The following is a 17,340-nucleotide window of genomic DNA, read 5'->3' as shown; positions in this document are numbered from 1 at the left end:
ACTTACATTTGCATATCCCTAATATACCCAGCTTATGCTTGCATGCCCTAAATCCACCTCTTCTGGCATAGGGGATGGCAAGTGCAAGTTATGTTCAACTTCATATATCACACATTATTTTGTATACATTTTTTATGTATATTTGTGCTCATGTGCAGTGTGGAAGAAAGTATATTTATGGTCGTCAAATGGACATGCATTTAACCCTAAATCAAGTCCTTAATGTTTAGTTAATTTTAAGATGTTTATATCACTACATTTCTATAATAAAATGAATTTTCTAGTTGTTGTGGGTTTCTGTACTTTTTCAGCTTGTTAGTAAGCCATCCCCTTTGTATTTTATTTGCCCTCTTGATAAACCACTACTCCAAATGAAAACTCTTCATTCACTAGACTTTATATAATGTTGAGGAACAAAGAAAACATTCACCGCTTGGTGACAAAAATGTAGTTGTGCGGTTGAAAAAAGCTCAAGCAAACAATCAACACATCAACAAAGTAAATAAATCAATGGTAATCAACTTTACCAAACATTAAAAGATGTGCAGCTTTCAGTGGACTAAGTAGTTTTCCGCAAGTTGTCTTCCTCACAGTCACAGGACTCTTAGATCTCAAAATATGTTGTTCTGAAATCCATGACAGACTTAACAGAATGGACCAAACAAACTTCAATCACATCTTAACTAGCATGATTAGGACTAGTATCGGTTTCTCCTGTGCATACACTCTTTGGGACGAGTACATATATGCCGCCATTTGTGAGAGTTACTCCATTTATGTGTCTTTGGGGGACACCAAAATAGGAAAATACAAATTTCTTACCATAGGTGGGCACAATATGTAGGAATAGGAAGAATCATTGCATGACTAGGCCCCATAACAAAATTTGGGATAGTGTCCGGTCAAAATTTGGGATAGTTTCCCAAGGCCCCCACTATGCTGACTCCAGGGGAGGGAGTCTCAGTAACATGAACTGGAAATACCAGGGACCTCCCAACCTCCTGGCCCACAGCACCTGCACCCTCTAGAACAGATGGAGCTCATTTGATCATATATTTGGTGCATTCCAGTGATTCCAGAAGCATGGTGTATGCACCAGATTATGCGGTAATAGCTTCCCCTTACGGTACCGAACAATGCAATTGGCAATCGATTGCACATTTGGCTAAAATAATTGAGTTTCATCTGTACATTATGGCTCAGGATGTTTCGATGACTGAACAAAGTACACTAATAATTTCAGAGCACTCAGCTAGAACTTATCACGTATATTGATTTAATCATTTTAGACAATTATGTCAAACAAAAAAAGAGTATTTCACGCTGTCATCTGACTTGTACACATTCCAATCGGTTTATATTCTCTCCTCTGAGATAGGCATCTGTAAGCTACAATTAACCAAGCTGACTGTGCTTTTTAACAGAAGAATTTCCCTATTAATTATAGCGAAAATCTATTCATGCAGACTTGCTTTAATTGCTACAAATTGTCAGGCAGAGGACTGGCACAGGTACAAAAAGATTACTGTGCATTATTGCATCTCTCTCTCTCTCTGGTCAAACTGGAAATTTGCCTTTCTGCATAACAATTGTGAGTGAGCAAGTCCAATGTTATCCCCTTAGGCACAATACTAAATTAAAATGTATGGTGAAGATATATTTTTTCAGCTCACACAGACATAAAGGGTTCCCGTAGATAAATTGTGGCACACCATATGCCATGTAAGCATTTACTTAACTTGTGTAACCCTTTAGTGACCAAATGAGATTGATCAGACAATAATATTTTATATGTCAGGTACACATCAGTTTTTATTTCTTAGTCTACCCAAGAAAGTTGTACATTGAACCAAGTAATCTCTATTTATTTATTATATTACATTTATGTATATATTTTAAATCGTTATAGGATAATTGAATGGCTCTGCAAAATGACTGGTAGAAGTAACAGTAGCTTTAGTCAATAATTTACACTGTGTTAAAAAAAATATTACTCTCCTTTCTTTACTTAGTGCCAACATATTACACAAAACTTTACAGAGAGTCATTCACATTAGTTCTAGCCCCAGTAGAGTTTACAGTCCAAATTCTTGATCACACACACACATACACACAGATGGGTCTATTTAATCAGAAGCCTATAAAGCACCAAGTGGAAACCAACACAAACACAGGTAAACCATGCAAAGTCCACAAAAATAGTGCCTTGGTTGGAACAGTCCCAGCACTATGGGACAGCAAAGCTAGTTACTGTGCCACCATACATTGCACTACTCCAATGCAAGATGGTTCTACCCTATAGATATCATACATGCCTACTTTTCTTAAATGTTTCAGGAGAATCCCAAATTTTCACCCACCCATATCCTGCCCACTTTCTAGTGGAATGGGTGGGACAGGAGCCTCAAACACACAATTCGCAGTGTACAACTTCATTTTGGTCCTGTCCCCAGTGGTTCAATGATGCAATTGTACATTGTACCTTGGGGGGCAGATCAAAATGATGCACCATTTTGACACCATGGCACCATACTCCAACTTGCCACTTGACATCCACTCCAGGAGATCCCAGAGGGTAGAGGATTAATAGTGGCAAGTACTCTGTTACTAGCATATTGGAGTATATTCTTTTAAAAGTCTAGTTTATAGGGAAAATAGGCAGTATTAGAGGAGAAAAACAGTTCTTAAAATTTGGTTGTTAACTTGTTTGCAAATTAAATTTCGTTGTGGAGCTGGCAATCTTGCAGAGATGAGAAGTTTCAGCCATACCATCTTCATGTTACACTTTTACTTATCCACTCTGCAAGATGGTATTCTGGACTGTGTCTATAAATTAGCATTTCTCAGAATGTATAGTCTATGAATTAGAGATGTTCACTGACCCCCGGGTTTTGGTTTTGGTTTTGGATCTGGATTAACTTTGTGTTTTGGTTTTTGTTATGAAGCACGATTTTTTTCTAAAATCCCTAATTTTTTTTGCTAAAATCACATAATTTTCTTTTTTTATCCCAACATCATTATTAACCTCAATAACATTAATTTTCAATAGTTTCCAGTCCATTTTTGTCAAGTGACAAGAACAATGTGCAATGGCACTGAGCAATCTCACTGGAGAGTGACAAGAACACTGCTACCCCTGTTTCTGTGTGAGCAATGGCGCTGGTTCCTCTGGGGAGGGAGATATTTATGGAATCCAAAACCCGCGAGATCTGACAACGCAACAATGATGTTTTGCCTTGATTCAGATCCGAGGACGCGCGGAGATATCAAGCTGGCACGCGAGCCTACTCGGATCCCCTAAGTTCGGGTGGACTCGGTTTTCAGAAAACCGAGCCTGAGCATCTCTACTATGAATAGGGCTGGGGCAGCAATGGTCACTTCATGTGCTGTACAGTGGGTTTGAAGTACGACTTGCAATTTAAGTCCAAATTCTGCAGAAGAAATCTACACCAAAGGTGGAATGAGGCAAAAATATTTTATGCAAAATGGTTTGCAAAATATTGCTCATCTCTAGTATCTAGTATCTAGTAAGATCGCAATTCAAGTAATTATGAGTACTTTATTATATTTTATTTTATTTTTTAAGGTGTGAGAAGATTGTGATTATTGAAATATAATAGGTAATATTAGATTTGATGCATTTTCTGTAACATACTAAAATGCATTTGTGACGACTATGCAGTAAATGTAATGACCGATTGTTATTTTATGTTGATTTCATGTATGACAATGTATATTGTATGTAATCTTATAATGTAATCTCAACGTGAGCTTTGCTAGATGGCATGAATTTGAACTTATGCAAGCGTCATAAATCTGTTGAAATAGCTAGACCAGGGAGACATAGGATCTTGGAGGAGTTTGAAGTTCCAAAGTTGTAAACCATCTAGGCAAGCAGTACGAGCAAAGGTGGGAAATCATGTCCTGTGAACATTCAGATATTAGGACATCCCTAGCTCACTTTGAAAGCGCTGTGACATTTGGGAGATCAATTTGTCCTTATTGACAGCTAAATTTCAAAGGTGGGGTGTGAGAGCTATGTGAAAAAGGTTTAAAATCTTGTGCTTTAGACATTACTGTGTTAATTTTCATGAGGGGGTCTATCAAGACTGAAATGTCCCCTATTTCTCAATTGTGTTCCCTCACACAGCAGGTACTTGTAAGTAGTAATTCTGATTTTATTTTCTGAAACTTATGTGTGCAAACATATTGTATGTCTTGTTATTGTATGTCTTGTTATTAATTATTGTAACTACGCATTGGAACCATTTTTCAGATTATCCGTGATTCTTTGTGAAATACGAAGCCCACGGAGGCTCATGCTACATGTGTACGTTATTTAAATGTGAAACATTAATAAGTGGTTCTGGTTGAACTTAAGGACACCATTATTATTATAATACATAAATTCTGTGTACAGTATGAGTGCAAAATATGTTACATTCTGTAAAAGGAGAGGATAGTTTAAAAGAAAGTCCAAAACAAATGTATAAAAAACATGTATTTGTAATAAGCAAAAAAAGAAAACATTCAATTACAACATATTTTAAAATATCAACTGTCTTACAAAGCATTTCTTCAAACATCCAGTTCTATCTCATTATTGCTAAAAACTATTAACAAATACCTTTTTCTTTTTTTTATTTAGAACACTATTGTACTGTACAAACATCCATAATTTAGTGAAAATAAAACAACATGCTTTAGAAATGTAAAATATCTCCATGCTTTTTCAGTCCAAAAAAAGATGAAGATGACTGGAGATTATAAACATTTCAAAACTATTTTACAGAGATCTTTCGTCTGTCATGTTCATGTTTCCATTGATTACATTTTGCTCTTCAACTGTCTTATTAGCTTCTGGTTTAATCCAAGGAGGCCCATGTAATTGCTGAAGTGAAAAAAAAGAAAGCATAATATTTTATTTTAATTTTTTTGTTAGAAAATGGCAGTAACGAACACTGAAAGAAAAATGAGCTACAACATACAGTAATCACAGTCACACAATTGTAACATTACTGTTTAGGCATTTCTATAAAAGCCTTATAGCAAAGAATGTTATGACAGAATTAGACTACAAAAAAGGGGAATGAAACAGAAAAAAAATTCAACAAATAAAAGTCTTGTAGATTACATTATAAAGACTTCACTGTGTCAATACACAATGTGATTTTTGTTGCTGTTTTAGATCAAATTTTGTGCAAAATCCTAAAATGTATCTACATAAAATGACTGCCAATCCTGATTAACATCTAATCAGAAACATTCAGATGTAAATCAGGTCAGGTGGAAAATACAAACATTTCACAGTCAAGAGGAAAAGAATATACAAAGGATCATTTACTACATTGCTCAATGCTATAAATCTAGCGACCAATCAGGCATCTGCTTTCATTGCTTAACTTGCACTAGACTGATATCACCTAATAGCTGATTGGTTGTTATGGTTTTAATTCAGATTTGGACAAAGTTAAGTAACCCTCATATCATTTACAATTTAAATGCATCTGTTCTACTTTAATAGCTTATACAACATATGATATAGTATAAATATCCACAATATCAACCTATTAGCTGCATGTAGCAACTGCCTATCTGCAGTAGGTTTAGTATCTGTATTATGGAACTTAAGGACAGTGTGCCCAGGACTTGCCTTTCATACCATTCAGTATTTTATGGATTATTTCCTGGGACCCAAACCATTGGGGCAATCCAGGAGGCCTGGCGCCTTATGAACTGGTTTAAGGATGCTATGTGGCTTGCCAGGAATCGCCTCATCTTGAAGCGGGAGAAGATAACCATCCAGGACTGTCGCAGGCTGATCCACAGCCTGCTAAGAGACTATAACACCCTTGACAGTCCTGAGGAAGAAGACGAGGATTGATTGTTATTGATTGCTGTCTCCCTCTTCTTCTTCTTCCCCTATGTATATTTTTGATCACTAAAATGTTGGTTTGTGCCTCCCTTCCCTTTCCCCCTTGCAACCATCCCCCATCACTGTTTGAAGTTTTATTGAAATGTCTTGCCTTAATTTATGCACCCTTCCCTTTTTGTGTCTGTCCTCAATAAAGCCTCAGGCTCGTGACTTCCCCACCCTACCACTCTTACCGACCATCCCCTCACATCCACTGTTTTTTTTACATGTTATGTTGTTTAAGTTTCAATGGTGAGTGCAGTACTCGATGTATAGTGTATGATGTTATATCTTGTACTTTATGCCTTGTGTTGTACTAAAATGTATGCTTAATAATTTTTTATGGTGTACTGTGTACATTTGACTGTAACGTATCATATGTGTTTTTTATACTTTATGCAAAATAAAGCTACTCTTTCAATCAAAAAAAAATCTGTATTATTGTAAGGAGACAGTGGGGAAGAAACATCTGAATGTGAAGAAGGTGGGGTATATGTGTAGGAGTGTTTTCTGTTGGAGGTTGAATTTATTAGTGATGGTATGGATAGATAAGTGCATGTTTGTGTATATATATATATATATATATATATATATATATATATTTATATATATATATATATATATATATATATATATATATATATTTATATATATATTTATAAATATATACTGCTTGACTTTTTAGATAATGTATGCCATTTACTGAATTGGGAACTTTCTTGGTGCTCTTTTGTTGGTGATGGAGAACTAACAGCTATGTCACTGTGTTATACCGTGTTGTCAGTGTCACTTAATCTATGATACAATACACTTTCATTTACTGTACGTTTCGTACTCATACTTGCCGACGTTCTTCAGCTCCCTTCCGGGAGCCAGCCAGTGGAGGGGGGCGTGAGGGGGGCGGGGCGGCCAAAATCGTGTAATTTTGGCCCCGCCCCCTGTGACGTCATGACGCGAGGGCGGGGCCAAACGCTGCGATTCACTGGGAATTGCGGCGTTTGGGATCTAATTCTGCCCACTTCACCAGGAAGTGGGGCACTTCCTAGTGAAGTGGGCAGAATTCGGGAGATTGCCACACTCGCCCGGGAGTCCGGGAGACTCTCGAAAAATGCGGGAGTCTCCCGGACATTCCAGGAGAGTTGGCAAGTATGTTCTTACTGGAAGTCTCAGATGTAATTGGTGGGGCAGACAATAATTTATGCATATAATGTGCCAGCAGAATGGCAGCTGCATCTAGCAGTGTAAACGCTATTCTTCATTATCACTGCTTGATACAACTTCTAAAGGAATTTTGGACAAGACGTTTTATAATGTTATTTCATTTTGAGAAGCTATGCCCCCAGAATCTGTAAACAAATTATGTATTGCATTGCACATTAACTGCCAAATATTTCCTAAGCATTACATTTTTTTATTCTAAGTCAGTTGTATGTTGATCTTAATACTTCAGCAATACTTTGCTTCATTATCTCTCACAATTGCATTGCCTTTTGATTGTATAATGTATATAGCAACATGGAGTTGTCTTAGCAGATTTGACCATTTTTTTGCCCATGCAAAATTTAAGTTTCTAGTTTTGTGGTAACTTTTCACCCTCATTTGTATCTTTATCTGACCACTTTTGTGCATCAGACGAGAGTACATGTTCAGCCACATCATTCCTCAATACTAATGTCTTATCATACTCATCCTTCAACTGCTATAAATAGTCACTGGTACTTATATGTTCAGAAATACTTTGTTTTCCCTGTTGCTAGGACCTGACATATTGTCTTCAAAATTTGCAAATATGTGACTTTATAAAGAAAGATTTGTATCATAAATTGATAAAAGTGGACGATGGAGTTTCATTACCATCCTAGCTGCCAACATGGGCTATCCCTTCCGGAATACCACGTGTTTGACTCATCTCTAAATAGCCACGACTTTGGCTTTTGTCACATATGTTGTGATGCAAGTTGTCATGATTATAGCCTAATCCCGATAAAGAATAAAATAATATATCAATGTGATCATGATCCCTCCCAAAGATATGAGTTGGTTTCAATAACATTGTTTATAGCAAAACTATGTGTGTAAGTACACGAGGAGTTAATGTTTGTTGATGTATGTTTCAAAGACCTTTTTGATAGCTAGCTCGGAGAGTATTAAGAGATGCTTAAGGTCATAGATGGCTGTTCATATATGGTTTGTGGCCCAGCCCCCCACAAGTATTGAAATATTGGGAAATTTCTTTGTCTGGCAAGACCATGGGCCTGATTCATTAGTGATCTTATCTGCGGTTTTTTGCTTATCTTAAGCAAATCCACTCTGTGTATGCTCAGAAAAGGGAGATAAGAAGCAAAATCCACTGCGTAAGTGAAGAATTTCTTAAGTTAAGATGAAAATCCATCTTAACTTCCCTCTTATCTCCCCGTTTCTTCTTAAAAATAAGCATCTTAACTTTTCCACAAGAGAAGATCACTAATGAATCAGGCCCCATATGAATACATGTATATTTCTTATAGGGAAAAATACATCAAAACATTGCCTTCCATAATCCAAGCTATAGAGATAACCATGTTTCCTATCTTTGTGTGAGATAAATCATACTCTGTTTATTGCATTTATCTTCAAATTTTGGCTATATTTTATTACAGTTAAAATATTTTTACAGCTTTAATCATTATTGTGTTTTTGATCAAAAGTGCAATAAATCAGTTGTAAAACAGATTAAAATAATTATAAAAATTGTCCTTCCCTGAGCATGTGTAAAAAAATACATTGCCTCACAGGGAAAGTTTCAAACCTAATTAGAATACAAAGAAATAAATAAAAGTGTGACACAGAACGTGCAGTAAATTAGATGTAACACCCTTTTACTTGGTATTATTGAACATTTAGTGATTCAGAAAACCACTACTTATAATTCCCTGGCAATGTTTAATCCAATAGATTCACACAGACAACCAAAATATGTGATATAATATAGTTATGATTAAAGCAACGGAAAGAATTGATTATACAATAATAATAGTGGTAAATATCATAGAGCACATCCCAGAAATGAACACATCCAATGTAGACAGAAATCAATAGGTTGGGTACGTCCTGGCGACGGTGCATCTGTCAACAGTCTGACTGTCGCCAGTGTTAGATTTTGCTTAGGTTGGCAGCACTAGGGTTAACCTGTTTGGGAATGGGTGCACCCTGTTTTTTTGTTTGTTTATGTTTTAACTGTTTTCTGACGATGGCTGTATTGATGTGTCGGAAAATTTTAATGTGTTTCAGGGGGGTCCGCCAGCATTGCCCTTTGAATGTCGACATTGTGACTGTCATCTTTACTACCTGTCGACAGTCACAATGTCCACATTTTAAGCATGTTAACAAAAGGAATCTGTCGACAGTCAGACTGTCACCCTTTTGGTGTTGACTGTCGACAGATTACCCATTACCAGAATGATTACTTCCCCAAAAAACATGTAATGTATACAATGTTTAGATGACAAACAGATTGTTATATTTTACACTATCTATGAAGTCACTGGTCTTATACTATAAAATTACCATGTTTACAATATATTTACAGAGCATACATATATTTATATGTATGTATATATATATATATATATATATATATATATATACAAGTTAACCCGTGCATGATACTCATGCATTCTAGTCAATTCAAGCTACTTAAGGTGTTAAAAAGGTTCTTGTCATGCATTTGGGCCTTGCCCAGGCCTCCTCAGGGGAAGAGCGTTACTTCCCGACGCAAGCGCCCTTTTTTAACGTGGTTTTGTCCACATGTCACCACCTCATCATTTTTCTCCATCACCTCATCCTTCATCTTCATCGCCACATCCTTCATCAAGCTACTTAAGGTGTTAAAAACTCCCCACTGTCACCCCCGGCAACCACCAACCACTCCCAACTGTCACTTCTCCTTCAAGAAATATATAGGGCAGTGTATAACTCTGCCCAGCAGGTGGCGCTGCAGCTTGGGGTTTTTTTTTCACACATGCCACTAGGCATTTATATATATATATATATATATATATATATATATATATATATATATATATATATATATATATATATATCTAGTTAGCTAGTTACATGAAATATGATTGCCTTTAATAACATCATGACATCTTTGTCTTGTTCTTTTAAAGTGCATATATGGTTCATTCAGTTTATCTGTCACCTTTGAGTGAACATTGGTGTGCACGTATTGGTAGTTAAGGTATTTAACTGTTACAGTGCTGAGGTGTCCAGTTTAATTAGTGCATATCCATGGGCATTTTTTTTTATTTAAATACTCTCACCAATATGTCTTGAATTACTGGAAAAGCTTCAGTAAATGAAGAGGATTTCCACTTTCAATATTGTTGCCACATTAGATAACCTTCTCTCTAGTCCATCTCCAAAGACATTATAAACCGTATAATTTAAACTTCACTTTGTTTCTTTAAAATTGCAAGATGATTTATAACATTTAACATTCCAAAAAGAACTGATGGCACAAACGTATGTGGAGAGATGTACACACTCCGGACACAATATATTAATGTGGTCATTGTCTTACTACAGTGAGTGAGGTAAATGATTTTTATAATTTAACTGTCTCTGCTTGAAGTAAAATCTTAGTCTTATTATCTCTAAATCCAGGAGGGGGGTTAGAGAAAGGAAAACTGCTGTAGTTCAGCTATATAAATATCTGTAGGCTAATTACTACTGTTTACTTCTGGACTGTGGGTTGATATAAGTATCTCTCTCAACTGATATTTTCCTGACACACAGATACTCAGACTTGTGGTCTGAGGTTTCTCTATATCTTCTTCTTCTTTTGTATCTATTGCTATCTTCTTAGTCTGTCACAATACTCTCATTTCTTATACTTTATTGCTAAATACTCTTTAATGTTCCTCTTCCTCACCTCTCACATGTCCTCCCCCTTCTCTCTTGTTCTCCACTTAACTGTCTCTCGCCCTCTCCTCACCTGACCCCTTTCTTTTCTTCATTTGTAATAATACTCTTTCCTATTCTTTATCTGTGCACTAATTTCTAATGTCAACACTCTTTTCTATATTAGTGTTCACATTCTTTGAACAATTTCAGTAACACTGGTAACATAAATAAACATTCTAATTAACATCGGTTACATAGAATATGATTCAAAGGTTCCCTTTAAGTATTTAAAATGAAAATAAATATTGCAAATAAGCCAAAAGAGCAAACAGAGAAGAAGAAAAAAAACATTGTAATATCAAAATTGCAATAGATCTAAAAGATAAGAAATGTGGAACTGTCAGTCATGATAGTTGTCACTTGTTGCCAAAATAATCAGATATGTTAATGATATAGCTGTATCACAACTAAAATATATCCAGCATTTATTACATTTAAAAGCTAAAGTCACAATCTCCTATTAATAAACATATGCACCAAATTGTTAATGCGATCTTGCAATGGTTAAATTTATAAAGGTTCATAAATAGTCCAAAGTTCAGCTTGGTCCACATATTGCAGTTCAAATTTATAATGACAAACAGGTCAAATGGGTTCAGATTCAGATTACAATCCATCTCTACATCTATTCACTTGCTCCCAACATTCAGTGACCATACATATAATTGTAAATAAAAAGGAGTGGTCAGAACTGCAACAAATTTAAAGAGGTGCACTATGCTGCTTACTTACAATTCAGTTCTGCTCTCACTGCCTGCCAAGCCAGGGAATCCCTTTCAGCGATGTAGGAGGAATTCAGAGAACTCCACTCCTGGATAGAAGATCTCTGTGGAAGTAGTGTAAATATTTAATGCATTAATCCCAATGAGGGACTTTCTAAAGGTATTTACTATTTACACTACATCCACGGAAATCTGTTTGCTAGTTTGGTTTATCTGCAATATTTGTTTTCAGTATGAATACCTCACCTTGAAGGGAGCCTTTGAATCATGTTCTATTGTATTGCATTTTATATATTTTGTAAAACAAATTTGCATACCAGTACACCTCTTGCCATGATGTCACAAAGAAGAGAGTTTTTGGCAAACAGGAAACTTTTAAAAGTGATGGAATGTTTTTAGAAATTGTCAGTTCTTGGGGGTCAGTCTTCCTACTGATGAATTGCCCATATGTTCTAGTATGTGAGTGTGCTCAGAGTGTTTCTGTTTTTACTCCTGTTTTAGTTTAAGAAAACTGTTTCACATTTATAATATCTATAAGTCAATTTGTTGTCACCCTTTAATTCAATAAACAATGTGATTTTTTTGTCATATTAAATTCCCTTTAATAGCATTCTGTTTTTGTGTTCTTAAAGTATTTACATGTCAGATATCTTTTTTTTTTTTATAGCACTACATTTATGCAGAAAATTATTTGGTTTGCCATAACTTTGATTAACTTAGGTTGTGATTCCAGTTTGAGATCAGTCAGGGAATCTATGAAAAATTCCTTAGCAAATTTTGAAATGCATCAGACAGATAATAAACAAAAGACAGGATCTTCACATTTGGACCAGTTTATCTACACTGCCGAGAGTTCAGCACATTAATTGCAGATGACATCCACAGTTATACTTGGATTAGAGACCAGCGGAGATGTACTTCACTCTATTCGCAAGCCACATTAAGTTTTGTTATAGTTGTCTTTAATTATCACTATTGTGGCAAATACAAATTAAGCAGCTTTTGATGGTGCAGTTTTATTTGCTGTATAGGAGAAATGTCTATGTGCCGTTTCCTTGCTTCTTTGCTTTTATAATATGACATTATTTTTTTTTAATGCTCTGTTATATTTTAGTAGCATTTTATTACGATATAAAATAAATATATTAATTCCAAGTGTATTAGAATTCTGTCATCATTATAGTACTTTCTGTTGGATGAGAGACATTGTGGATCTAGAATAAAGCACTGTCAATTATGTGTTGAATTTTGGAGGTTCAAAACGAGAGAAAAACACAAACAAACAGCACAAAAACATTAATAGCAAAAAGATGACCCTTGTCAAAAGCAGCTCAAAATATCCAGTTTGGGAAAAAATTTTGGTCACTTTAACAAGAACAACTATTACATTTTCATTGTTAGTAATTAGGGAAGGGTTTACCAAACGTTTTAACATGATAACAATTATAATCTCTGGATGTACCTGGAAACTTGGTTCTAATTCGACACTCTTGTTTATCAGAGATGAGTTGTTGTGATGTAATCTGCAGATTTTTCCATCCTAAAAAAAGAAATATGAATAAGCCTGCAATAGCATAAAATGCATCAGGTATGGATGACTAATAACATCAGTAAGAAGTATTAGCAACTGAAATGACCTCTCTCCAGTAAGCAAAACAGTGATGGAATTAAAATTAAAACTATAGACTGGAGATAAAATAAAGCAAACTGTCCTGCTGCTATAAATCACAGTGGAGAATGAATCCTGCGGTATAAGTTCATTTGCATCAAAATCCACCTGGCAAAGATGACATGGAACAGATGTCAGTTGTCACAACTTGCAGATACATGCTGTTCATTGCAAACAATTACACATAGAATAATATGAACTTAATAAAGTGTTTCAGAGAAAAGTAAAAATGTGCATAGATTGATAGAAATTAAAGGTGAAGTTATTCAGGGGCTGATGCAGAATGAGTATACAAGTTTAAATAACATAATAACAATATTTGCAGAACTGTATAGATCTCAAATTGCATAGGGTTCAGCATATAGGCATATATACACTATTTTTACTTACATCATTTTAAGTGTAAATTACACCCAGAATACAACCAATTTTGCATCAGGTGCTCAGTTTTTAGTTCATAAAATTGTAATCGCCTTATACTTAGTAATATTTTCCTTCTCTAACAGGGTAGAGACTTCTAGCATTAGAGCTCCCATAGATGGTTGCATGCAATTGTAACAAAGGGTGTGGTTTTCCACAGGCCTCTAAGAGAGGAGTTAGGTTTTTAGCTGGCAGTCTGCAGGGCAAACCTATAAATATTTGTACAGTAGGGCACCAAGGTTAAAGAGATACAGGTGGCAGACATATGTGTGACAAGAAAATAGTAAAAAGTGTAATTTAACTTTCTTATTTTGAAGTGGTTTAGAGGTATCCTTTTCCACAACTAACAGCAGCTGTCTGGGTGTGTATGTATTGACACTCATCAAGCAGAACACCATAGTTAAACTCTCCTATAAATACCAGGGAGAGTGTGGAAATCTCCTGGATCTGCCCACTTCACAGTGGGCAGAATTAGGTCCAAAATGTGATTCACCGGGAATCGCTGCATTTGGCCCCGCCCCCTTCAGTAAAATGACGCATTTGCGTCTTTGCGTCATGGGGGCGGGTCCAAAATTACTCATATTTTGAAGCCCCGTCCCCAGCACGCCCACCTCCCCTGGCAGGCTCCCGGAAGCCAACTTTAGAAAGTTGGCAAGTATGAGTTACACCAAGTCACCTGCTTGTAGGTACCACAGTGAAGTGTATTCAAATCAAATTCACTTAAAGTCGTGCTGTTGTTGAACAAATGTCTTTTCATTTTATTTTAAGCAGGGATGTGTCTATTATGAGGTATTCCTGACATACTTTTTTAAGGCAAAAAAATGAAGGGAATTAATTTAAAAATGCCATTGCCTGGAAGCGCACAGCACTCATTAACAAATGTTCATAGTAATAAACACAATAATTACACCATTTCAGTTGCTACCAAGGCACACCGCTGATAATATTTTTCACTAATCCAGTTAGTGTTGTCCTGGCTATATCCTATGCAATGTGAAGCTTATATGTATAATGCTGCTACAGTTTATTAACATATATAAGATGTCAATTTTTCTTACTCCCTACCGAATGTTATCATGCTCCAAGCATAAATCTTTGTAATGTGAACGGGTTTGCCATTTACAATATGTCATTTTTGAAAGGATAACCACATTGTGTTGCTAGCTTGAGATTTATAGCACCAGCTGGTTTCTAAACTATGAAATAAATTCAATGGTTCTATATGTTTTTCATATAAGATGGATCCAGACAAAACAGTGACTTCAATGGTAATCAGTGTTCAGAAAGATATCACACGTTATGAATGTATTTTTTTTATCAGTTATAAGAATGTTCTAGTCAACTTGAATGATGGATTTCATTTCGTATAAACTTCAATAGAAAACAGGTAATCACAGAATGTATATTTGTTTCCCTCTATGTGTGTTATTTGATAGCTTAACTATAATACATGTATATTCAAACCAATGGGGAGCCATTATCGCATCCAGACATGAAACTTATTGGAAAAACTATATTTAAATGTTCATTCAATTTTAAATATAGTCCATCATCCAAATTACTTGTATGTTCACTTGTGTTAATATCACTCCTGAGACCTGACAATTGCACATTAATCATTAATAAATAGTATTCAGCTAGTGGGAGCCCAGCAGACAGTTAGTACACTTCTTAAGTTCCACTTCACCCACTGGGATGGATAGTAGTGAAAGTGATGTATGTGCCTTAGAGTGAAAAATTTGATTTGCTTTGGTTGCCAAAGTATTTTACATCAAAGCTGTCCTTTAGCTTGTCGTATTGGGGTTCTATTTTACATGCACACATGTTATTGACACGTTAAGTTATAGTAAAATAAGCAATACAATATGGGTAAGAAAACAGTAAAGAAAACATTTGACTAAATAAGGGATACAGCATATACTTTAAGTTGGTATTTCCACCTAGTTGTGGTTCTTGAATGAATGAAGCAATCAACATATCATCATTCTTAAGTTCATACATTTTAAACAGGTCCAGATTCCCAATATTGTGTCTTCAATGGCTGGAAGATTAGAACTGAGCGAGTTTGAGAGACGTTTGATTGTTATATCACGTTTGGCAGGAACTACACGGACAGATGAGTGTCCTGATGAGGAACAGTGTTTTTGGCAGTCATTAACAGGTACAAAAAATAATGGAGTAGTGCCTAAGTATTTTCCTGCATTTAACAATTGATTGAATTTCTCTTGGATTTTGGCGTTGACATCTCTCCAATACATGTTCAGACACTTACCAAATCGTCATTATGCCAAGACATATTTAAACTGTTTTATTCTTTGGTCATACCTGTGCAATATAAAACCACATGTAGCCTATGAAGACAGAAGAGCCATTACTAGTTTAGATAGAGGCACAGGTTACACAAATAGTAAATGTTCATCATGGAATAGAGACATCTTCAACTATCAGTAGTCAGTCTATGGTTTAAGTCTGTCATCTATATTGTAGTATGGATTGGAAATATTGTCTAGGTCTATTTTTAGTGTACACTGGAAATATATCTAGAACAGGTTTCCATATCTCTTAAAATGTATTACATTATAAATATTTATTTGACAAAGCTTCAACCCAGCCTTGTTCTAAATTTTGCATGTGTTGCGTGATCCTGAGCTTACTGTGTAATTGTTACATGACCATAATTTAGTTCTCAGAGAAGTTGGATTGGCATTCAAGGCAAGTCTTGATTACATGACTTCATATTAAAGCTCTGTGACCCTTATCTTAACATTCTAAAGGTGATGAATGTCACAAATCAATAAAGATATGAAAACTTTTCACTACAGACTTTTTTAATTCTAGAAATATTTAGCATAAAGGCAATGGACTGTGTTTAATGTAGACTTACTTCTACAAGAGTCATTGCACCAAAATCAGCTGCCTAATCGGCCCAACAATTTTCCCGGACAGTTTGTGCTGTAGCTGGAAGATACTAAGCACCTGTGCAGAATCTGATCTGGGGTCCTTCTGGTATGTGGAAGCATCAGCATAGCCTGTTTGGTATATATTGGAGATTTTCTAGCTCTGAATTTTAGTGCGAGTGCTGTGCAATGATGTCATTGAGTGCTCCCAAAGCTATAACTAAGAACCAAACAACCCGTATTCTGCATAGTAAATTGTGTCAGCAGTGGGCTCCTCTGAGTGCCGACACTCTGGAGCCAATATTAGCATTGCTACATATCAGTGGGCTCATCTAAGTGCCAGCACTCCAGAGCCATTGTTAGCATTGCTACATATCAAGGGGCTCCTCTGAGTGCCAGCACTCCAGAGCCATTATTGGCATTGCTACATATCAGTGGGCTCCTCCAAGTGCTAGCACTCCAGAGCCATTATTTGCATTGCTACACATCAGTGGGCTCCTCTGAGTGCTAGCACTCCAGAGCCATTGTTAGCATTGCTACACTGCTAGCTTATTGCCCTGATATCAATACTGGCAATGCTTATATAACATTACTTCTATGTGAACCTTATTTTACCGTGGTCTGCAACTATTAACTACTGTCTACCGCCTATCTACCATAATTCTGACCACTTTTTTCTTACAAGATGTTGTACATATTCCCAACTTTTGTAAGTTCAGAAACTAGACAGCCCTTGACACCTCTTTGGAACACTTAGTAGTATCCATC

At 35.8% G+C, this 17,340-nt stretch overlaps 1 protein-coding gene across 2 annotated transcripts in view; it reads right to left on the bottom strand.

Annotated features, from left to right (window-relative positions):
• Nucleotides 1–4,486: 4,486 nt before the first annotated feature.
• Nucleotides 4,487–17,340, bottom strand: part of LUZP2 (leucine zipper protein 2) — a 462,788-nt gene continuing 449,934 nt past the window's right edge. For both annotated transcript variants that reach the window (XM_075188001.1, XM_075188002.1), the window contains exons 11-12: nt 13,049–13,126; nt 4,487–4,891 (exon numbers count right to left, since the gene is read on the bottom strand). In XM_075188001.1, coding sequence (XP_075044102.1) covers nt 4,787–4,891; nt 13,049–13,126 — 183 coding nt within the window. In that variant the 3' untranslated portion in view covers nt 4,487–4,786. The remainder of the gene's footprint in view (nt 4,892–13,048; nt 13,127–17,340) is intronic.

Source organism: Mixophyes fleayi, chromosome 10 (genome assembly GCF_038048845.1).
Source record: "Mixophyes fleayi isolate aMixFle1 chromosome 10, aMixFle1.hap1, whole genome shotgun sequence".
NCBI classification, from domain to species: domain Eukaryota; kingdom Metazoa; phylum Chordata; class Amphibia; order Anura; family Limnodynastidae; genus Mixophyes; species Mixophyes fleayi.
This window is presented reverse-complemented; position numbering and strand designations above follow the sequence as displayed.